We start from the raw sequence: 25,989 nt of genomic DNA, 5'->3' as shown, positions 1-25,989 counted from the left end.
TGTTAATAATCCATGAAGGTCCAATAAAATACATCCAATGACCATTTTTGTCCACAAATGCATATAATCCGTGAAATATAGATATATAGTCTGTTGTTTACATCAGATTTTGCATGAACATCTTGTAATAGAATATAATATAGCCTACTTTCTGAGTACTATTTATGTCGTAACAAACTGTATTATGAGATTACACTTTAAGTTCCAATTAACACGCGTTAAAACTTTGTTTATAATCCATAATTATCCAAATAGCGCTGTTATTTACGTGAGACATGATAACAGTATAGAGTATATCAGTGAAGTTACTGCTCTCTAGTTACCTGGTGGGTAGAGACCTGGGTAGTGGGGTGGTGGGCGGGAAAATTTAAACGGAATGTGACGACAAGGCTAGTTACGTCACAAAGGAACTGATTTTGAAACCGTGCAATCTCAGCCTCAAGGCAGAGGACATTCAGAAACGTGTATCTCACTCAAAACAGCATGGATGGATTTTTTCCAAGTTTATATGCGTGAGGGAGCACCAGAGACACAAAAGAACACCCCAAAACCCAGAAAAAGTTAGTTTTTCATAATATGAGCACTTTAAGAGCAGAGCACTGGTAAATGTTAGAGCACTTGCTGTAGTGACTGGATAATCTGAACAAGAATCTGTTCAAAGATTTACACCGTGCATCTTGAGAACAAAAAACAGGTATGCCTTCTGATTCTAGCTTAGCCCTGATGATAGTTAACAATTGTAAATGTTTTGGAGCAGTGTTTCTTAAACTTTCCTGCCATTCCCCACTTTGGAGGTAGGGAAGGGTTCCGAGCCCACCTGTTCCCAATCGGCCCAACAAAATGGTAATCTGTTTCATCGGAATTGTGTCCGATGAAACCGTCTATACTCCCTCTCCACATTAAAGTTTTTGTTCCACTTCTATTAACATTCTAATGATAATTAATTCTTGTAGGCTAGTAGTTATTTATGACCCCCTGTTAATCATCTTTTGACAGGTAGTGTCCCGCACCTATCAAAAGTGTACAAGCTGTCCGGTTTTGAGTGACATTTTTATGGTTGTTAGCCAGAGATCTGGGCGAGCATGTTTTTTACGACTTTGTCAATCAATCTTTACACTTGTTTTTGCGTCTGTTTATTGTCACATGAATGTTTGTCATATGTATTTATGCGTCAATCAAAAAAGGTTTGTTGTTTTGGCTTAAATGTTGTCCAGTTTTCTGGCTGTCAGTTTTTACGACCTGTGCACCCTGGAGAGATTTCCCCCGCAGCTCCAGCGCCTATCGCAGCATGGTGTCTTGTAAATTAAAGTATATGTGTGTTTCTAAGAACCTTGATAGTTAAAATAAAATGTAATCCAAAAAGTAATTGACAAAAAGTAAAGGTTTATCTAAGATTTAGGGATTCTTGAACCACATCACAACTTATGTTTGTAACATCAAAAATTTATTTAATGAAATATTCAGTACATGTATAGTTTAAGCAATGTCCTATGCCACACTTACCGGGACCGCCGATACTGTTTTCTTTAGACTAAAGTGACAGAGCTATATCACACGACTCCGAGAGCGATATTGCTTTTATATAACAGTTCAACGGCACACCTTTCAAAAACAAAAACTAGAAAACAACAACGGAGTTATTTTAAAAGCCTCTTAGTTTGTGAAACCACTTTCTTACGCCACGGATTTGAAGGCCAGAATGACAGGTAAAACTTTCGGCTGTTTTGAATCTCATAATAACCCAATGGACGGTATAGCAGTTTCTAAATATTACTGTTTCTTGGTCACAAAGTGTAGTTTTAAGATTAGTTAAGTTCGAGAATATATATGTATAATATTTAAATCTGCAGTCGATTAGTAGAGATTAGCCTGACTACGTCAGACTTCGTACATCCGCTACATTACATTACGCTACTGTACTCAGTCTGAGATACCTCCCATTCAAACCGTTTTCCTCCGGCATCGAGACGGCCAAATCAACGAACAGAGGGCGGGCTGAGAGCCGTGACGTAGACGCTAAGCGGCAGCACCAAATGTACGGTTGTGGACATGGAGGCACAGAAAGCTATTCACTTTGTTGTGGAGAACCGGCACTTGCCCACTTAAGCTCGAACAAGAAAAGTGTTTGTTAAACATTTTGGATGGAGATTATGTTGTTGCCCCACTCCCGACATGTTTTAAGAAAAGTTGAATTTATCAACTATTACTGATCCTCAGCGAGAAACTGTCTGCAGCACAGCTTGGTGTGCACAACGATCGAGAAATCATAACCAAACATTATGTGATTGGCTTACGTCTAGACCAATGATTTTAAACTTCAGACAAGCCCCTCCCACTAGAAGGAAAATTATTGTCAATTATGCCCAGCCAGAAGCAAAATAGAAGAGGATGGTATTACCAGGCTAAGTAAAGATAGCACCTGTTTGAATGTTTGCTTAGAAAGTTTCGGTACATGAGAACCAGAGCCATGAGCGGACATCAGTTTTTACTCACCCTGCTGACATCGCCCTATCTGGGCTACATCTCTAACAGGGATTCCCTGGCTCTGATGTTGGCCCTGTCTGTGTTTGATGGTCAAAAATGAGATCAAATCAGCAGTACTTGTTGTCATGAAACTATTACTTGTTATCTTATTCAAATTTAGTGTCTTTTGTGTTGTTATTGTTTAGGAGCGATGTAAAAGTTAATAAAACTATATTTATATAATGGTACTATTGCTTTCCCATTTAATCTTAACGCAATACGAGCACTCGCTTATTATTAGACTTTGTTCTTGTCAGTACTATATAAAACAGTTTTTATAAGTGTCAAAGAGATGTTTTTTGCACGCTGCTTATAAATGTATCAGTGGTGATATCTCATAACGTGTTTTAATAGTCACAATCAAATAAATTATAAATTTTCCAAATTTAAAAGCTGCATTACATAACTTCAGTTCTACCAGAAAGACTTGAAGATAGGTTAAGAATTGATATTAGATTAGATTAGATTAGATTAACTTTATTAATCCCCAAAGGGAAATTCACATGCCACAGCAAGCTCAACACACACAATAATAAATAGTATAAAAATACAAAAAAATAAAATTTCAAAACAATTACAACAGTTTGTACACAATGACCTGAGCAACTACATAATACCACACATTGGTTTAGTTTCAAGCATAAGATACACATTCCACATCAATTACACCATCAATTTACTAACAATTATCTTGTGTAGCACTGGTTGTAAAATCTAATGGCTGTTGGTAAAAAAGACCTTCTGTAACGTTCCTTATAACACCTTGGTTGAATTAATCTTGTACTAAAAGAACTCTCGCAAGCATGCACTAATTCGTGAAAAGGATGGCATTCATGATTCATCATGTTAATCAGTTTGCCAGTCATTCTAACCTGGGCTATGTCATCTATAGTGGGAAACACACACCCCACAACAGAACCTGCTTTCTTAATTAGCTTATTAAGTTGGTTTTTCTCCCTCTCCAACAGTCCTCCTCCCCAGCAGGTGACACCATACAAAATCACAGATGATACAACAGAGTCGTAGAAAGTCTTTAACAATACTTGACATACACCAAATGATCTCAGTCTCCTTAATAAGTGAATACGACTCTGACCTTTTTTATAGATTTGTGTTGTGTTGTCAGACCAGTCAAGCTTATTGTTCAGATATATACCCAAGTACTTATACGATGTGACAATCTCAATATCCGACTCGTATAAATTCACTGGCATAGCGTGATACGAATGTCTGCCAAAATCAACCACCAATTCCTTGGTCTTACTAACATTTAGCCTAAGAAAGTTTATATCACACCAATCCACAAAGTTCTTTAGAAGTTCCCTATATTCACTCTCATCATTATCTTTTATACAACCCACAATAACAGAATCATCAGAGAATTTTTGAAGATGGCAATTCTTTGAATTATATTGAAAATCAGATGTATAAAAAGTAAATAAAAATGGTGCCAAAACCGTACCTTGAGGTACACCAGTGCTAGATGTAACTACTTGAGACACACAGTTGTTCTCCCTTACATACTGTGGTCTATTTAAAAGATAGTCAGTTAGCCAGCTAACCATACTGTGGTGTAATCCGGCATTTTCTAACTTATTTCTAAGTAAAGCAGGTTGAATAGTGTTGAAAGGACTAGAGAAGTCAAAAAATGTAATTCTGACAATATTACCAGAGGTCTCTAAATGACTTAAAGATTTGTTTAAAAGATAGATAATTGCATCATCAACACCAACGGCAGTTTTATAAGCAAATTGCAATTTATCATCAAAAGCACACAATAGCTGCTTAATGTAATTTAAAACCAGTCTCTCAAACACCTTCATTAACTGGGCCGTTAGGGCTATTGGCCTGTAATGTGCAAATTCAGTAGGGTTAGTTTTCTTGGGAACTGGTACAATACATGATGTTTTCCTTAAGACAGGTATCCTTTCCAAACGCAGACTTAAATTAAAAATATAGTGAGATATGAGTTTATTTAACAGTAGTTAGCAACCAAGGCTGGAATATAACACAGTATAGTTCTTTGGCGTAGGCCCCGACCATAGTTCAAATCTGGGGGTCACGGATTCTTTCGGTTCCTGTCTGAAGATGAAGGCAGGCCAGAATCTAATCCCCCTCGAGTATGGACGGAACCGACCTGGTGATGGTGGTAGGTAGGGTGGGTTGTAAACAGTGATGCCGGTAACGCGTTACTTAGTAACGCGTTGCTCTAATCTGACCACTTTTTTTTAGTAACGAGTAATCTAACGGGTTAATATTTCCAAACCAGTAATCAGATTAAAGTTACTTATCCAAGTCACTGTGCGTTACTATTTTTTGAAATTTTCCTTAGTAAAATATATATTTTCTTTTATATTTCTTCTTGCGTCTCGGGAAGTGAAGTCAGGTGTGCGACAAGTCACGTTTTCAGCATGGGGACAATTCAGGTCACATGTAAGCGACACAAACGTAAACAACGTACAATGGGCGAGAGAAGAGAGATGCAGCTACAAAAACACTACGTCAAATAAAAAAAAAAAACATTTGGAGTCGCGGCACGGCACAGACAGTCAAACTAAGAGCAAGTCCAACCCGGTGCTGCGAAGCAGTGAGCAGGAGGTCATCTATGGAAAGAATTTAGACTCAAAATTATTAACAAATACATGCACAGTTATCTGTAAACTGAATGCATGTCACAAATGTATTTTACTATCCACGAACAAATGTCTTACGATTTGAATATGTGAATTCAGAATTTGAATGAACGTGTATCGATTTGTACAAATGTACAAATACAAATGTTTTATTGTGTATTCAAATATCATCATTTGCGCGTGCAAAAAGGGAGATGTGCATTTGTGAATCAGGTGACACGCGTGCATTAATCCTGTTCTGTTCATTTGTATATTGAGACTTTCATTTCGCGGTTTAAAGCATTTTATGAGCCAAATACAAACAACTATCAATGAATGAACTAAACAGATGACTTTGATTTTGTGTCTGAGAATTTTAATATTTACGTGAATGTGCATCGATTTGTACAAACAGAGACATATTTGTCAATTCAGTTGGCATATTTCGTATCATTATTTCACAATTTGTGCACGCAAAAAAGAGGATGTGCATTTGTGGATCAGGCGACGCGCGTGCATTAATCCTGTTCTGTGCATACGAGTTTTGAGACTTAAGTTGCGTGGTTTGCATTGAAAAATCCACGAGCACAGCTGTGCTAAGAAAACAGTTACCACTAGGTGTCAGTATAACGGAGTTTCACACATGGCGGTGAATTAGGTTTTCTGCGTTTCCCTTTAGTCTGGTGTTTTTATAGCATTAAGTTTATTATCCATATATATTAAATGTTTTAATGGCTTGGCTACTAAGATGTGTATGTGTGCATGTATGTAATGTATCTTTATTGTCCTTTAATGGTAAGTCAATTATTTTTACAGTATAATTCACTTCATTTTAAAAAGTAATACTTTCATGTATTATACAATACCATTTATTAAATATTTCATAATTTTCCTATTTTCTATTATTTCTTTTTAACTTATATATATAGCCTACGTGTTTGTTCTAAAACTATTGTGTTACATACATACAAATTAATATGCCCCAGCCTGTTTATATTTAAATAACACTTCACATCATGGGTGTGCTATATTTATGTATTTATTAAGAATGTCCACATAATAATTATTAAAACAACCAGTAGAGAGGTTATAAAAATACCACAATAGAAAACCGGGGAAGCATGAAACACTTAATAAACTTATTATAGAATACATCAAACCACTGATTTCTTAGTATAAACCATTCAAATCCTCAGTCCCCACAAATATATAAAAACACACCGTGACAAAAACGCTACAATAAAGGGAAGGGAACAGACTTTGACAGAACACCTGAAATCAGTTGCTTTGTGTAACGGGTGCTTTAAAGAAAGCGATGAGAAGGTGAATCCATATGCAAAAGGTGTTTAATTGTAAAATCCCAATAAGGGCCAGCAAACAAATCCAGTAGGGCAAATCCAAATCATAAATCAAAATACAGGCTAGGGTTCGGGGCAGGCAGAGTAACAATCAAAATCCAGAAACAGGCACAGGTCAAACAGGAACAGATACAGATAACAGGTCAAACAGAATACAGGCAGATAAACAGAATGTGGCGATGTACTAATCAGCCGAGAACTGGTGTACAGGAAGTGACTTAAATACAAACAGACAGGAAGTGTGAAGTGAAACGTGGCATGATGTATTTCAAAATAAAAGCCAGAACAGAACAGGATGTCAAAATAAAAGTCCAAAATACAAAAATACACAGAATACAAAAAAACACAGAACAAAACCATTACAGAACCCCCCCTCTAAAGGGCGACTCCCGGAGCCCAACAAACAAATCATAAAGTCCAATAGAGGGTGGGCGGGCGGGCCAGGACCTCTTGGCAATGGCAGGACAGTTCAGGAGAGGTCCTGGGTCATGTGGCCAGGATGGTCCAGGATCATGGGGCAGATATGGGCCTGGGTCATGGGGCAGGCTAGGACCTGGGGCATGGGGCAGGCTAGGACCTGGGTCATGGGGCAGGCTAGGACCTGGGTCATGGGGCAGGCTAGGACCTGGGTCATGGGGAAGGCTAGGACCTGGGTCATGGGGCAGGCTAGGACCTGGGTCATGGGGCAGGCTAGGACCTGGGTCATGGGGCAGGCTAGGACCTGGGTCATGGGGCCAGCATGGAGCTATATCATGGGGCAGGAATAGACCTGGAACACAAGGAGAGGAAGGGTCCGAGCACACTTCGGCCTCCGCCTTGGTGTCCTCTGCCTCCTTCCTGTGTCCGGGTACTACCCCCCCCCAAAAAAAAACTTGGGAAAGCTTCTGTGGACCAGGGTGATGATATTCCAGATGGTGGACCAGACGAATCAGATGAGTCAGTTGAGCCAGGTGAATCAGACGGGACAGGTGAGCCAGGTAAGCCAGACGAATCAGGCGGGACAGACGAATCAGGCGAGACAGACGAATCAGGCGAGACAGACGAATCAGGCAGGACAGACGAATCAGATGAGTCGGGCGGATCAGATGAGTCGGGCGGATCAGATGAGTCGGGCGGATCAGATGAGTCGGGCGGATCAGATGAGTCGGGTGAATCTGATTCAGGGCCTTGAGGAACCTCGGGAACAACAAAGCAGAAGGCAGACCAGACGCACCACAGGGCTATGGCAAATTCAGACATAACAGAGTTCATTAGACATACCTCTGTGGTCGTCGGTTCAAGCAGGGTGGCCATCTTGACGTCAGGTGCTGGGTGGATAATAGCCCTCATGAGTGAAGGTGTGGTGGTGATGATAGCTCTCTGAAATACAGGTGCAGGAATGATTGTAGCTCTCTCGAGAACAGGTGCAGAAACAGGCAGGATGGCGGGCGTTTTTGGGACAGGCAGGATGGTGGTGGTTTTCTTGAAGACAGGTGCAGGTGTAGAGACAGGCAGGATGGCGGCCATTTTGGGAACAGGCAGGATGGCGGCCATTTTGGGAGCAAGCAGGGTGGCGGCCATTTTGTGATCAGGCATGACTTTAACAGGTTTGGGCAGAACGGGCAGAACATGGCTAGGTGTGTGGTGAATATTCCCTGGTTCATTATCCACCACACCCACAGTGAACGGAGAACCACACAACAGCAATGCAAAGTCAATATAACTCTCCAGGGACCAGGCAGACATATCATGGGGCATACACAGACGCAACCATTCATCCAAGGCATTGTAAAAAATAGGTTTCAATGTATCATCGTCATAATGTACCTGGTAACTCAAGTCCAAAAAATCATTAACATATTCCTCGATGGGACGGTGGTTCTGGCGAAGTGCAAGCAGTGCAAAAACAGGTTTCATGGTGCTGGTGGGAAGTTACTGACCTTTGCTGGATTCCGGTTGAGGCTGATTATTCTGTAATGGGTGTGCTTTAAAGAAAGCGATGAGAAGGTGAATCCATATGCAAAAGGTGTTTAATTGTAAAATCCCAATAAGGGCCAGCAAACAAATCCAAAGGGTTAATCCAAAATCAGAATCCAAATACAGGCTCAGGTTCAGGGCAGGCAGAGTAACAATCAAAATCCAGAAACAGGCACAGGTCAAACAGGAACAGATACAGATAACAGGTCAAACAGAATACAGGCAGATAAACAGAATGTGGCGATGTACTAATCAGCCGAGAACTGGTGTACAGGAAGTGACTTAAATACAAACAGACAGGAAGTGTGAAGTGAAACGTGGCATGATGTATTTCAAAATAAAAGCCAGAACAGAACAGGATGTCAAAATAAAAGTCCAAAATACAAAAATACACAGAATACAAGAAAACACAGAACAAAACCATTACACTTTGCTTAGGACCTGCTCATTAACGCAATCCTGTATTACCGCACTGACAAGCCAACCGCATGAATGCAACCACGGCGCTTTTACGTTAAATTAATGAAACTAGCTATGACCTTCTTGTTTTTCACATCATGTATAATGAAGGCCAAATAAATTGCTAAGAGTTAAGAGGGTCATTTCGTTAAATCACAGGCTACAGCCAGGGCTGGTTTGTCAATATTGGGCGAGTACCCCAGGCAATAGGGGGGCACCAAGGTCTCCAGACTGTGGCCAAAATGTTTTTACAAGTACTCGAGCATGTGCGGGCACTACGGAATGCGCGATTGGGTTTTAACCGCTCAATTGCATGACGCGTAATCGCGTATATCGTTTTATGTCACCATGCGCTCAGTTGATTTTACCGATGGATCTACGCAGCCCTGGTAAAGTCAACACATCTCACTCAGAACCGTGAGGAGACGCGCCGGTCAAACATTACAGCGATGAGAGATAAAGAGAGCGGGACAACTTTTTAGATTACATTAACACCAAAAACATTATAGACGAAAATAAAAGTCTACATCAGTGCCCAAGGAAAACTAGATAAAAGATGAGAAACGTGTAAAGGATACAAGCATGTAAACTGCTGCCCTGCCACTCATAACTTCCTATTCTGAAAGTTTCATTAATTGTGCATAACGATGACATGTGCAGCAACTGCATAGTTAAGTCTATTTAGTATTTTTCAGTAATGCAGTTATTTTGGGAAAATGTCAAAAATTGCATTGCAGGCTTATTTAAGGTGTGCCCTAAATTTTCTGCTAGCGCTTCTAAAATTTTCAGTCAGGGGCTACAGTGCTCCTAATAACAAAAAGGTTAGTCCGGAGCCCTGAATGACTAGTTTAAAAGAATAAATAAATTAATTAATTAAGTATATTGGGGGGGGGCACTTCACTGTGTTAATCCGAGCCTGGCTACAGTGAATGCGTGAGAAAGTGAAACTGAGATAATAGAATGGTAGCGTCGTCTGCAGATTGTCTGCAGATGCAGTATTAAAGATTAAAATAACTTTAACTGATCAACACACATATAAAATGCCATAATATAATTTATTTTTTTTACCAGCATTAACCTTTATAGTTTTTTTCTTTGTGTATCTGCAGCATCCGCCCCGTGGATGAGGAAGCTGCAGCCAATGCCGCTGGCTTTTTTCTTTATTGTGAACTGACTGAACACTTGACTCTTACCTGGGCATTTAGATATTCAAGTTTTCATTAATAATTTCTGGCTGAAACATTTTAAACATGATGATCATCTGTCAACTCGACAGTTTCAGCACGTCCTATGCGTCTTTTTGTTCACTCCCCATGAGCTGAACGTTTTTTATTTTGTACTTTTTTACTTGCATTTCAACATATTCAAGAAACACACATGATATAATGTAAGTTGTTATAGATAGAATAAGCTTGTTCTGAAATGATGAAAAAATCTAAATGACTAAAAAGGATCTTGAAATGATCCATCTTAATTTAGCCAAAATACTGATTCATTCGTTTTCATACTTTATAGATACACATTAAATTATCTAATCAACCTATCATCGAATGCGTATGAATAGCAAGCAGTGTGATTATCGTGCAATAGCCTATGCCAAATTCTAATTTTGTGTGCATACGCCAGTCCTTCCCGTTCACTTAAATGGCGCATCGTTTTGTGTTGTTTTATTCATTGTTTTTTTGTCTATTTTGTAAACCATTGCCGATTGGGTTTGGGTTGGAATTGGGGTTTGGATATCATTTTGTTTTACAAAAACTTACTCTAACCCTAAACCCAAGAGACAATGATAAAAAAGAAATGAGAAACCAATTATTAAAAAAACACGAATAGATGAGCCATAAGGGAACAGGAAGGACTTGCGTATCATATTCACTCAAAATTGTAATTTTATGTAGCCTATGTATTGCACGATAATTACACTGCGTGCTATTTGTACGCATTTCATGAGAATACTTATATATTATTGAAAATGGCCTAAATGAATATGCAGTGCTTGTGTATTGCATTCGTTTTGTACAGTTATAGCGCAGTGTTCTGTAATTACTGATGCTCTGAAAATGTGTTGGAAATGTTCACTTAACAAGCCTAAACCATTTTCTTTCTTTCTTTATTTTTTGTTTAAATGTAGTTGTATTATAGCTTGTGTTGATGATGTTTCTTCTCATAAGGGTTAAGACATAGCAGCACCCTGCTTCTACCTTAGTGCACCTCGTTGTTCTGGATTTAATATTTTTAGTAAATAAAGGCCGTAAAATCGCATACAGTGCACGCAAAATCATCACAAGGGAAAGTCCTTCACCGCTACAAAACTAGTTCAGTAACATTATTTGTAATTTAATCAGTAATTTGATTTAGGAGCTTAATAAAAAAAAAAAAACATTACCGTGTGTGTAATGTAGCCTACTGTCACTCAGATCAGGATCCTTAAGTATTACTGCCTTTCCTGATCTTGGTGACAGTAGGCTACATTACATTTTTATTAGATTATACATACAATAATCCAATAAACAGTCAGGATATATAAATCCAGGTAAAGATAGGCAAAGAAACGCTCAGCAACGTTCACCAAGGCAAAGCAAGACTTCGCACCAAACAGATCTAAATGAAATAAATAAAGTCCACCAAATGAAGAACAGGCGACGCGCGCAATCAGTCTCAGGTACGGGCCGATGGGAAATTTAGTAGGCTAAATCGGGCGAGTAATCCCTCTGACGACCCAAAGACGAAGCCTGAGGAGCGCTTTTCACAACAGGCAACAGACTTTTTACAATTTATATCACACTAATTATGTACGTTTATAAATCATGTTTTCGTTTATAACTTATGAATCGATCAGCAGTTCAGCACTTCAAAGTGTTTATAAGTACTTTGTTAATACAATATTCTATGCTTAAATATAGGCTATTATTCACATAACCTTAAATAACGTATAATCTGATCTAGGAGCTCAATTAAATTTAGACTCCTAGATCAGATTATAATTGTTTGGCGTTGGGGATACCAGCATAGGTCCTAAACAAAGCAACTGATTTCAGGTGTTCTGTCAAAGTCTGTTCCATTCCCTTTAGTGCAGCGTTTTATCACGGTATGTTTTTATATATTTATAAAGACTAAAGATTTGAATGGTTTATACAAAAAAAAAAAAAAATTTAATGTATTCTATAATACAGTTTATTAAATATTTCATACTTTCCCCAGTTTTCTATTGTGGTATTTTTATAACCTGTTTTAATAATTATTATGTGGACATTCTTAATAAATACATAAATATAGCTATACATAAACAGGCTGGGGCATATTAATTTGTATGTATGTAACACAATAGTTTTAGAACAAACACGTAGGCTATATATATAAGTTAAAAAGAAATAATAGAAAATAGGAAAATTATGAAATATTTAATAAATGGTATTGTATAATACATGAAAGTATTACTTTTTAAAATGAAGTGAATTATACTGTAAAAATAATTGACTTACCATTAAAGGACAATAAAGATACATTACATACATGCACACATACACATCTCAGTAGCCAAGCCATTAAAACATTTAATATATATGGATAATAAACTTAATGCTATAAAAACACCAGACTAAAGGGAAACACAGAAAACCTAATTCACCGCCATGTGTGAAATTCCGTTATACTGACACCTAGTGGTGACTGTTTTCTTAGCACAGCTGTGCTCGTAGATTTTTCAATGCAAACCACGCAACTTAAGTCTCAAAACTCGTATGCACAGAACAGGATTAATGCACGCGCGTCGCCTGATCCACAAATGCACATCCTCTTTTTTGCGTGCACAAATTGTGAAATAATGATACGAAATATGCCAACTGAATTGACAAATATGTCTCTGTTTGTACAAATCGATGCACATTCACGTAAATATTAAAATTCTCAGACACAAAATCAAAGTCATCTGTTTAGTTCATTCATTGATAGTTGTTTGTATTTGGCTCATAAAATGCTTTAAACCGCGAAATGAAAGTCTCAATATACAAATGAACAGAACAGGATTAATGCACGCGTGTCACCTGATTCACAAATGCACATCTCCCTTTTTGCACGCGCAAATGATGATATTTGAATACACAATAAAACATTTGTATTTGTACATTTGTACAAATCGATACACGTTCATTCAAATTCTGAATTCACATATTCAAATCGTAAGACATTTGTTCGTGGATAGTAAAATACATTTGTGACATGCATCCAGTTCACAGATAACTGTGCATGTATTTGTCAATAATTTTGAGTCTAAATTCTTTCCATAGTCATCCACTACCCAAACAACAAAAGCTGGACTTCGGTGCAAAACCAGTATGGGAGAGTTGAAGAACGAAAGTAACAAAGCGATTTTCTCCGAGCCCTGATAACATCTGCATCTAACTATGACAGCATATTAGCACATAACCTCTGAAAGAGTTGACAAATATCGTGTTATTTACTCACCGATTTCCACGTGTAGATCCAGAACTGTGTTTTCAACCATGATAAGTAAATTCCAAAAGCGGTCTTTTTTTCTTATAACGCGTTGTGTTTCTCGTTTCATGTGTTACAATACTGATAAATCTACAAGGTATTTAGTATATAACATCCTGAAGACTTCTCAGTTTTTCAAAATAAAAGTATTTTGTGATAGATCCTGTCGGGTCAAAAGTAACACTTGTTAGTTTTGTCCCGCTGCTAATACTGTGTATAATATGTTAAAAAATTGATATTATTCCAATTTGATTTAATTTCATTGTGTTCAAACTATTGAAATTTTTTTTAGTCTCAGCAATTTAAGTTTGTACTGTTGGTTGCTTTTGAAACATTTGATAAAACTGAAATTTAAAATAAAAATGTAATTTAATTATTTTGTACAAAGATAAATGACAAATTAAGTTTGCAGTTACATATTAAAGAGGTCATGGTCATATATATATTTAATAAAAACAAGTGTAACACAAAAATCTATCATGTTTTGTTGTGTTACTTTTGACTTTTGACCCACCTGTGTGTTACTTTCGTCCCTGCTGTCGAGGTCAAAAGTAACAATTCACTACTCTTGTTTAAAGTGAAATTATACAGAAGTCGTTTTACATTTGTGCAAAATTCCAGCTGGTATTGATAGACCACACTTGTGAGTTATTGACCACAGCAAAAATATATCTCTGTCTAAAACAGCTTTTAAAATTAAGTTTTTCTGAAAATGGCCCCTGCTCTCCCCTATTTATTTTAAGTGGAGTCAAGAAAGACTACATTGTTGCTACAATAAAGTGAGTGTTGGCAAAACCGGTTGTCATTTTTAATGTTGAGGCAGTCGGGGTGTTGGCAGCTACTGGAATGTAACTAACAAAGTAACTTGTAATCTAACTTAGTTACTTTTAAAATCAAGTAATCTGTAAAGTAACTTAGTTACTTTTTAAAGGAGTAATCAGTAATCAGTAATCAGATTACTTTTCCAAAGTAACTGTGGCATCACTGGTTGTAAATGCTGGCATCAGTATCTGCGAACGCAAAGACAAGTGAGTACGAGGCAGAGATGTTCACAAGTCTCTGAGCTCGAGTCCGAGTCAAGTCTGAAGTCTTTGACCTCGAGTCCGAGTCAAGTCTGAAGTCTTTGACCTCGAGTCCGAGTCAAGTCTGAAGTCTTTGACCTCGAGTCCGAGTCAAGTCTGAAGTCTTTGACCTCGAGTCCAAGTCAAGTCTGAAGTCTTTGAGCTTGAGTCCAAGTCAAGTCTGAAGTCTCTGGGCTCGAGTCCAAGTCAAGTCTCAAGTCTCGTTGTAACAAATAAAACTCTAATAACAAAAAGAAATTATAAACATTTATAAAAAAACAAAGTTGCACATTAAGTAGGGTCAGTGGTGTAGTCTAGATTTTTGTAGTGAGTATACTGTGATTTTTCCCTCTCACCCTTATGCTCACTCATCCCAGCCCAACGCACCACCACACTCACAGATGCATACAGTATGGATCTTCATGTAACAGAGCATTCTGAAAGTGTACTCATAAACACATAAACTGAATGTGTTATCAACATGTCAGTTTATTATAAGAAAAAAAAGAGTTTAACAGCCAATGGGTTTACAGCTGGGGAAACTGGACTGATTTTTAGACTGGTTTAGTGTTAATTAACATCTAACTCGGGGCCAAAACTTACTCAATTGTTAATTAAAATTAAATAAACTGTTTACAATCTTCAATCCGTAGCTAACACATGCATTGAAGAAGAAAAATATCCACTCTTTCAATAGCTATTATCTGACAACTATTGATAACATCATGTGTAATTTAATGGTGTAAATGTTTTTAATTAATACACATTTAAGATGACCATGAATTAACTCTAATTTGCATAGTCATTGATATAAAAAGCTTATTTTTTTCATATAATACAAGCATTGTCTAAAAATGAAAATAGGCTTTTACTTTTATTATTACAAGACCATCATGTAGCCTAATATTAGACACCAAAACCAAAGTAAAGAAAATTATCTTTAATTTGCAAGTCTGAACTGAACATCAACGCAGACATGATTTTCCTCACAGAAGTTTAAGATCATATACATCTTGAACGTAGATATATAAATGAACACAGAGAAGGGATGTTTAACACTGTGAAGCACAAGCAAACATGCTGAAAGAGGCTAAAAACCATCAGGATATAATTACGGGCTTATTTTATTGCACTTGAAACCTTATCTATTAAACTGGACTGATGATTTAAATGTTGTTTACTCACATGTGCGTTGTTAACTCTCGGATTTCATGTTGAAGCACTGCTCCACTCGTTCATTTCTCCATATGGACAATTCCTGTTTGTTTACAGTGTCGCGTGAGCAGCTACACTGCAGGTTCGAGTTCATTTGGCACTAAGCAGACCTCTTGGTGATGTCAAAGTACCGCGAGAGCGATTCAAAGTAGATTTCTCCATGTGATAACTGAAATTGCTCTCGCGGTACTTTGTTGTCACTCGCCTGTGGGTTCTTGTGGTGCCACAGCAGTCTGCTCCCCAGTCACTCTAGATCCGCTATAGTATTAATTTGATTTCATACGCCGATCGGATCGCGCAGTTCGGCAGTATGACACAAAGTAGCGCAACTCTGGACCTGACTGGAGCTGGACCGGATACACTGAACCGCATGTGCGTACAGAAATCTGCTCACTTGAGCGCCTTTTTGCGGTTAAATTGTTTAAAAATGTAAACAATTGCAAGCCTTAGAAACACGTTAATGATAAACTTACCCTATTTAAATTGCATATTAATCCGCAAATCGCATGCGAGCCGAACCGCGGATCCGTCACAGCACCACCCAAAGCTTCAGATAAATGCCACAGCAGCAGCTGCCTGCAGGTACAGTCGACATGTATGTTTTTTTTTTCAGTCGACATGTATGTTCGCGGCCGCGCGCGCGGAGCAAATACGTCACGTGTTACGTCGTGGGAAGGTTGTAGGTAACGGAGGGAGCTATGACAGCGAGCTCATCAGACGTTTCCTAAAACTAAACATTGTTCACGAGTCGCGCGGCTTGAGTCCGAGTCGAGTCTGAAGTCTTTGAGGGTCGAGTCTCATGTCGAGTCTGAAGTCACTGTGTGTGCGACTTAAGTCGCACTCGAGTCCGAGTCTCAAACTCGAGTCCCCATCTCTGGTACGAGGCTTATATGCAATCAGTATTAGGGGTGATTGATTGCGCCTTGTGAAATGAATGACGTAACATTCAAGTTTCATGGTAGAACTTACGCTACGCTACGCTACGCTAACATTTCCACTATGTTTTCGCGTTCTGAGATCGCTCCAGATAAAATTATTGTTTTCATTCCTTTTTCCATATGTTAATCGTCCACACGATGTGACATTACTCCACTTAAGTTTAACGTTACATCCAAGAGCACTGATCTTCAACGGGATAATCACTTCCGATTGAGATTCACAGACTTATTGACGAGCTAGTAAACTAATGAGAGACACACGGGGCGTGTTTAAAAACAGGGCATCTGTGTGTGTCCATGTGTGCATGCAGTTTTTCCAGTCAGAGATGAGCCTGTTTAACCCCCAGTGCCCGGTTGCATGAAACTCCTTAAGTGAGGGTTTCCCTGAGGGAGAAAAAATCCCTGAGGTAAGGGATTTATTTAAGAGCGTTGCAACAAAGGTCTTAACCGTCACCCTTACCTAAGTGTTTATACTAAGTATTTTACGGTAGTCTCTGCCAAAACACGGCAGCGGAGACGCGGTTGCTATGGTTACAAAATCTCACAGCGGTAACAAATCAACGCACGCAGCTCAACAGACGGCGGATTTGTGTAGAATGAAACATCGCAAATAACAGACTGTAAAGTGCTGCGTGTATAAAACCTCAAAGTAATTCAAACTGGAAACACTGTACATTGACGGACGATCAAACCGCTAATCTCCTAATAAATGCGCCTCTTTTTCTCTAGGGATTATTTCGATGGTTAGAAATGCGCGTTGGTACTTCATTTTCTTAAATAACCATAAAATCAGCCATCGCGTGTGACGTTAAGGGACCTGTTATAGTCCCTTAAGTTTTTAAGGGAAAATGTGACTTAAGGACTTTGTTGCAACGCATAGCAGAACTTAAGGTAATACTTTAGCATTTAAGGGTAAATACTTATTGACAGCCTTAAGGTTCACTTAAGGGTTTTTCTTGCAACCCATTTTTTATTAAGGGCACCCTTAACCATATATTTAAGGGATTTCTTAGCTTAAGGACTTTCATGCAACCGGGCACAGGGGTCCAAAAACGCGGGAACGCGTTTTGACGTGTTTTCTCCTTATCATAGCAGAATCAACTTAAAATACTCCATCATTAATAATCAAACACTTACATGTTTGACATCATTTGAAACTCTGAAGGGTCCTCTTTAATTAGTGTACATTCACAATAACGAGATCTTTGTGTTTTTGTCAAATAAAGAAAATAAACAGGGTGCGCATTCAGACATTTCTGTCTCCACCAGCTGTCTCTCAAATCACGTTACAAAAATCAGTTGAAACTCTGCGAATACTCGTCACACAAACATGAAACACATATCCAAAGAAAGCCTGAAATGTCTACTTTTAAACAAGCTAAATATAATCGAAAACAAATAATGCCTGTTTATGTAATCTGCATTGAAGTAAAGAGAGTACCGTTTTTCCTGGCTGAGCTCATTATCTCTAATGCGGTCACGCCCTCAGGCTGTTGACATGGTAATGAAGAGACGAGCAGTTACAACAATAATAAACAAAGCGTAAAGTTTTATCAGATTTAAAGACTTTACCGCATGTTTGGATTATAAACTTTATACACACATGTGAGGAATATCTTCATTCATGTCTGGACATTGAGGAAGAGAAGCGTTTCCTAAGAACTTTCCTAAGTTTAACGTTACCTAAGAAGAAGAACAATGGAAGACGCAATGGAGAAGGATATATTCCTGAAGAAACTGTAAGTCATTTGTCTTCATTTATATTTGCTATCATGTAATATGTTACATAAGCAACCTCAGCAGACGGCATGCTTCGGATTTAAAAACTTTCGCATTGTTTACAAACGAGGGCGCGTGATTTCACGTAATGGCGGATTTCATTGAAACATGCTGTACAGACAGTGTTTGACACAGTTATTCACTTTCGTATCCTTCATGGCAACTTTGAGTAATGCTGCACTGCTGTATCTTTTAAGTGTGTGCTGTAATATGATTCCTTGTTTACATGCTTATTTACAAACGAGTAAGCGTGATCACGTAATGGCGGATTTCATTGTTACATTCTGTACAGTGTTCGACGCAGTTATTCACTTTCGTATCCTTCATGGCAACTTTGAGTAATGCTGCACTGGGGGATCTGCGTTAATATGATATTGTTTACATGCAACATATTCCATACATTGCGCTTTACACGCGACACAGTTTTATTATGAGCTCCGCGTTGTTTACACGGAGACGCGAGCTCGCCCACATCCATTTGCGATGTCTTTTTAAAGTTCATACTCGCTTACAGAAACGCGTTTAAAACAGAAGCTAGACGACAAGGGGATGGGCATCTGAAAACAGTCATCTGAAAACAGCTTTTTATATAACTAATCATTGCAGATGTTTATCTGAGATACTAATTTAGTTTATGATAGTTTATCTGAATGTAGTGCTATCATTTACCCATCAGTTATGTATGTAAGGGTATTTCTGTGGACAGTTTATGCTAACAGCTGTTTATAACTCGTACAGGTCTGCATCCCTCTCATCAGTACAAAACTATGAAGTGGAAAAACATATTCACACTCTTTGGACATAAAGTTATATGGTAACATGAGCCACATGAAGTTTACAGCTCTGTTGTTTATCAGTTTCTTATACAAGTTAAGTTTTTTAAATAGGGTTCATTTCCAAATAAACTGATAATGTCCTACTGACCTTCATTTCTATTTTGATTATATTGTTAACTTCTTAATAAACCTCAAACAAACATGTACATTTGTCCTCACATTCTTTACTGTAGTTCCCTCCTGCCTCATTATGCAGCTCGTTATGCGAGTCTTTGTTTGCTCAGCTTTCAATCAATCCTTCTCGCATACGGCTAGGGTTGCCAACTTTCTGAAATGGAAATAAGGAACTGGGGGGGGGGTTTACTGGGTCCGGTGACATGCTCCCACGGAAGAGAATTTTGGAAAAAAAAATAACCCCTGAAATGAAGACTTCTGGTGAAAATAGTGGAAACTAATTCATAAATTTTGATAAATATATTTCATACAACTTCTTAGGCCTAAATATTTAATGAATAGCAAAGTAGGCCTATGCCTAATAAGTATACAAGACTGAACCACATAGGTGTGAAATATAAAGGCTATCATGATCATTTTGCCAACAATGAACCATGGTTTTGTTCATAAAACGTTTATAGTTTATAATACGCCCTCTTCAAAGACCCCACCACTTTTTAAACCTTGAGCTATCTAAATCCATAATTATTTAATAATAAACCCATCAGAAATGATTGACACATTATGAGACGGGAGGGAGCGGGACACAGGAACAGAGGGAGAGCACACTTTCTTATCAACTATATTTGAGTTTTAAAAATCCACATAATTACAAACCATATGAGCCTCTGGAGACTACTGACGGACAATGAACCTTGAAATTGCTCCATCCTGTGCCCGCAGATTTTCGCTCCTCTTGTGATTATCTCCTCATGCGTGCTGCTTAATATCACACACTCCGCCGTGACAAACAGAAAAAATAAACAGAAAATAAAAGTCTATCTCTTGAAATCAAAACCTAAGACTGAAGATTGTTTCATTTGAGGAAAAGGAAAACCACAACAGTTACCGCGTCAGCGCCATCCGCCCATGATGTCTATGATGTCACCCAGTTAAACTTTCGTTTTCTCAGTTAACTTTCGTTTCATAATTAAAAGAGCCCAGGTGCGATCCTGTGACTATGCCACAAATGTTCTCGCAACATTTATTATGAGAAATGGTTGAAATAACCGATAAACAAGAGGACGTCATTTTAGATTAGTTAACTTTCGTTTTCTCAGTTTCATAATTTAAAGAGACCAGGTGCGATCCTGCGACTATGCCATGATTGTTCTCACCACGATTATTGATTATTGAGAAACAAGGTCAAAACAACTGATAAACAAGGGTATGTCATTTTAGATTAGAGAAGTCGTCCAGCTGTACTTCGGTACATTAACAATACGTTAGTTGTGCTAGGGAAAGCCAAAGCCAATCAAAGTAATAAATAGAGTACGTCAATTTAAGATTTGAGGAGAAGTCCAGCTGTACTTTGCTACATTAATAATAAGATATCTCTGCAAGCTAGGCCAAGGCCATGAGAACCAATAAACAGAATATATCATTTTAGATATGAGGAAGGATTCAGCTGCACTTTTGCTACATCAAACAAATAAAATTAATTGTGGCAGACCAAGATCAATGAGAAGAATATACGTCATCTCAGAAAAGAAGTGTTTGATCTTACTGTATAAAAATGGAGTCAGATGTTGGGAGGTCAGATGATCTTTGAGCACCTCTTTGAGGGGTGTTGATTGTCTCACTTTTTTGGCTGGAGCAAATAAAGAAATTTTTGTTTGACACCTGGAACCTTTGTCTCCTGATTATTTTTTCTTATGAAGATTCAAGCTTTTTGCCACTACATAACTAACAGGTGGATGACATCAAAGTACCGTGAGAGCAATTCCCGAAACCATACGGAGAAGTCTGATTTCGAGTTGACCTCGCGGTGTTGTGATGTCATCCTCCTGTCGGTTCTTGTGGTTCCGCATGAACTCGAACAAGTCTACTACGTCATAGGTCACATGATAACATCAATATGACGGATGCTGTCCATACTAACACTAACGTACATACTGTCTTAGTTCACGTTAAGTAGGTACTCAGTAAAATGAAGTACCTACTCAGTAAGTATGCGATTTTGGATTGAGCCCGTATGTTTGGACCTTTCAGCCATGACAGGAAGCTCAGGTTCATCCTCTAAGGGAAACGAAAAACAAAAAGCAGACCACACACACCACAAAGCCATGGCAAATACAGGGAGCACAGAAATTAGAGGACATACCTCGGATGCCATGGGGACCATAGAACAAGAGAGAACCAGACTTGGGGTGCACCTCACGGAGTTCAGGAGTAGACAAACAACAAGATATCAAGATTTGTGAATCAGGAGCAGGTTTGGGGTGAGTTGGAGCACTGCTCTGGTTTTGGAATAGTACTGGATGATTAATTCATGTGTTCTTATCAGGAATATCAACCTAAAAATTAAAGCCATTCATTTGGAGGACGTAATTTAGGAAATTGACTTATTTATCATGATCAGGTGACAGGAGAACACAAAAGTCTAATTTTTTTTGCACTTACATATTTTTGGATTATCGCTCATTATTTACAAACATCTAAAAAGAAAAATGTGAAAAAAGGCAACATAATATCCATTGAAAAACAATGTTGCATCAGAGTGGGTGGGTAATGGGTTGGTCAGTCTGATTCAGATACTGTATAAATGAAAGAACAGTAAGGAGATCACATCAAACTCTTAACAGGAGGAGACTTTACTGATGGGCTATGAGACAGAATATCATAAGACTCACTTCTGCTTTCCTGCCAATAACTCTTCATGCATCAAGACAAAACGCTCCACATATGAATACAATATTATGTATGTGTTTTTTTCATTGCTGTCAGTATGGACTGTGTTTCTGAATCTGCTGGTGATCATCTCCATCTCTCACTTCAAGAAACTTCACACTCCAACCAACATGCTCATTCTCTCTCTGGCTGTGGCCGACCTGTTCGTAGGACTTATTGTCATGCCCTTAGAGGCGATTAGGTTGATTGAAACATGTTGGTACTTTGGAGACACCATCTGTAGACTGTTTATATTAATCTTGGGATTGCTCATCTCCACATCCCTGAGTAATTTAGTTTTAATAGCTGTTGACCGTTATATGGCTGTGTGTCACCCTCTGCTGTACCCACAGAAAATAACAACAACTAGAACAATAATCATTATCTCTGTTTCCTGGTTCTGCTGTTCAGTTTATTCCATTTCACTTGTTTTAACTACCTCACATAGAAAATACACATGTTATGGAGAATGTATAATTATGACTACTTTTGCCTGGACAATCATTGATCTGTTTGTGTCTTTCCTGTTTCCTTGTATCTTCATTATAACTTTATATTTGAGAATCTTTTATGTGGCACATCTGCAGGTTAAAGTTATAAACTCTCTGATGAGGAGTGGAAAACATCTAACAGAAGGTTCAGTGAAGAGGAAATCTGAGAGCAAAGCCGCTCTGACATTAGGAATCATTGTGACAGTTTATTTATTTAGCTGGATTCCCTATTATAGCTTAACTTTAACACCAATCACAAGAATGACTTCTGTTGTAGCCTATTTCATGTTATGGATGTTATATATTAATTCAGGTCTGAATCCTCTCATCTATGCTATATTTTACCCCTGGTTTAGAACGTCAGTTAAACACATCCTAAATCTATCCAAAATATTTGCAATAGAATAACTGTTCATTATAATAATTAAGGTTTTGGATTTACTAGCATTGTTTAAAATGGTCAAAGTTCAACACAAAAATTATGCTTACATTTGGGAGAGTGTGAATGTCAACCTTATTATGAAACGTTTTTATCCACAGTTTTTAACCATACCGAGATCCATAACGTTGCTTCTTCTTTATTAACACACAAAAAACGGAAAAAAAATTAAATGTTTTTTAAGGGACACCTTTTCTTCATGTGCTGGGTATTATTGCATCTGCTTTGTGCCTCCATAACGCTCCATAATGTTTCCCTCATCTAAAATAGAAAACATGGGTATAGACTGATATTTTTCTGATGTCTATCATCAGGGGTTTAGGAAAAAATTAACAGATTGTTCAATGTATTGATAATGAAGGCATTCTCTGAATTTATAACTATGTCACATCTATAGTGCTGGGATTGCTTGGTTCAAACTAAGGGAACACACATACAGATTATAATGTATAATGTACACTATACTGCACTGTAAGTTATTGCAGGCCAAATATATAATTATAGACTACATGTGTAAAGGTACTTATAAAAAAACAGCCTATGATGTTTAGCCTTACTGCTTAGGCACAATGATACCATTCTTTAAGAATGTATTGATTAATTATTTTAATCAAATTAAATAACTTTTACTAATGAATTATTTTTATGTGCAACTGAACATTTCTCACATGACCGTGCAAGACATGACACTGACCTGCATGTAGAGCAACTATTGCATCAGTCTGTCAATCTCCCTCCATGTGAGTTTGTTTCACACTTTTAATGATGCTTTGGGGGATTATCTTTGGATGCAGCATATAGGTGTTAACAGGACCCTTAAGACCCTGCACACATTTTCAATAGTAAGCCATAACAAAAAATTGGCCTTTAGAGTTTACTGTAATTGATTTCACAGTTCATTTTTATCTTGATCATGCCAGTACCAAGAGGTGAAATGAGCAAAGATATTGTTTCTGCATCTAGGATTAATAAGCCCACGTTTATTTCTTTCTAGGAGGCCCATTTTCGTTACATAGATCAAAATCCTGCCTTATAATGCTATCAGATTGACTACATGTATAAGACAATAAGCTAAAACGTTGAGATTAGATTTATAAAATGACCCATTATGTAAAAGTACTTAATGACTCTGGGCATACTATGTTTTTCATTTAGATCAGGGGTCTCATACTGGCTTGGGACCATTTCTAAGATAGACATCTTGCCGGAGGGCCTCAGAGCTATTTTAACATAAAAACCACAATATATCTGTATATGTACTGCATATACATTGTACTATTTAGAAAATAATAATAATCAAAAATATAAATGCTTTTAACTTCTTTTTTTTACATTATTTTCAAACAGTAAGTCATTTTTTTCTTAATCTTATCTTTAATCCCTTTTTCTATTAAAACCTTTCACTAAACTAACAAATTCAATTCCTGAATACATTTATGAACTACTGTATTATAGCATAAATTGTTTTGATTTATTTAGTTTTTTTGAGTCACAGTATTAACTTGGTTATGTTCCATCTCTCTAAAACTTAATATTACTTCTCCATGTGCATAGCAAGCAACATAATGATTTATTAGATATATTTCATTAAAGGTCAGGAGATCTCTGTATTTTCATTTTATAATTACAAACAAATTACGGATTATCCAGTTTTTCTGTTTTTTGTTTCAAAATGAAAAACCAAATGTGTGGTGGTGCAGCAGCAGAAACTTTCTCTTCCCAGAAGGCAGCAGGGTGATCATCAGGCTGTAGCTGGGTACTGTCCTTTATTATCCTTTGGGCTCTGCGTAGGCACTGCACCTCACAACATCACTGATGCTCGGGAGATGGCTATCAATGATCTTCTAAACAGTTTTAATCTCCCTAAGTACCTGCAGAGTATTGGGGGAAGGGTGGATTAATGATGTGGAATTAATATATATAATATATATAATATATACTCAAGTAAATGTACTTCGTTACAACCCACCTCTGATTATTAGTACTAATGCTAGCATTATTTATCGTTAGCGGCTAACAAGCTAAGATGTCCATTTGCTGCCGCAAACGATCCCAAAAGATGTTAAATTAAATTAAGAAAATAAAGCCCAACAGTCCAGTGTGGTTTGTGGCTCTAGTGTGTATAATACTAATAGACAACAAGCAGTAGGCTATAATAGAAAAAAAATAAACAATTTATTACTTTATTGTTTGCATAAAATAACATAACAGATGAACATAACTCAAAACATAATCTAAACATTTTAATAAAATAAACTGATTAATTTATAATAAAATAACAAATAATTAAAATAACAGATTACAACAAAAGCTTTCAAGTAAACTTAACTGTTCTGCAAGTGAACATAATAGAACATTTTGAAAAATGTATTACTTTATTATTTGCATTTGCATAAAATAACATAAGAGATGAACATAACTCAACATATCAGGCCCCACAACAACCACCCTAACTTCTAATGGTGTCCTTCAAAACAGTAACAACCTCCCCCATCCCTGTAAGTTCAAAATGTTTTTCCTGAAAACTGTCATCCCTGCATTTTGGGCAGTGAGTCGAGCTGGTTGTCCACCGTTTCATGCAGACCCGGCACCCAACGAGGCTGCGGCAGCATGGCGCCACCACTGGCCTTTCCATCACATCTGCAAGATTCAGAATATTTTTTTAACTATTTCAACGGTTGTCTAAAGCAGGGGTTTTCAACCTGTGGGGCGGGCCCCCCCTGGGGGGCGCTAGCACCTGTTAAGGGGGGCGCGAGCATACGCTCGAGTAAAAGAGCACATGTGATCTGGCATCGGTTGCTCATGCGTCATAACTCCGTCAGTCTGCGCGGCGCTAATATACCTCAATTAGTACAGTAGTTATTCAAGGTGTGTGATTGACTAAACAAAACCCGAAATGGAACAGTGGCTTGTAAAAAAAACTAGTGATAACACTGATAAACCAACTGACAGAAAAGAAGAGGAGAATAAACGTCTTCACCTTACTGATGATGGCGATCCTTGAT

The 25,989-nt window shown here is 37.8% G+C and overlaps 1 protein-coding gene across 1 annotated transcript; it reads left to right on the top strand.

Annotated features, from left to right (window-relative positions):
* The first annotated feature begins 21,984 nt into the window (after positions 1-21,984).
* LOC129447529 (trace amine-associated receptor 13c-like) lies at positions 21,985-22,953 on the top strand. Its single transcript, XM_055209292.2, has one exon. The coding sequence runs from the start codon at positions 21,985-21,987 to the stop codon at positions 22,951-22,953; it is 969 nt and encodes a 322-aa protein (XP_055065267.2).
* The last annotated feature ends 3,036 nt before the right edge of the window (positions 22,954-25,989 follow it).

Source organism: Misgurnus anguillicaudatus, chromosome 12 (assembly GCF_027580225.2).
Source record: "Misgurnus anguillicaudatus chromosome 12, ASM2758022v2, whole genome shotgun sequence".
Classification (NCBI taxonomy): domain Eukaryota; kingdom Metazoa; phylum Chordata; class Actinopteri; order Cypriniformes; family Cobitidae; genus Misgurnus; species Misgurnus anguillicaudatus.
This window is presented reverse-complemented; position numbering and strand designations above follow the sequence as displayed.

Excerpts from the sequence above, each read along its gene's own strand:
- LOC129447529 (XM_055209292.2), top strand. The coding sequence starts at position 21,985 with ATGGGCTATGAGACAGAATATCATAAGACTCACTTCTGCTTTCCTGCC.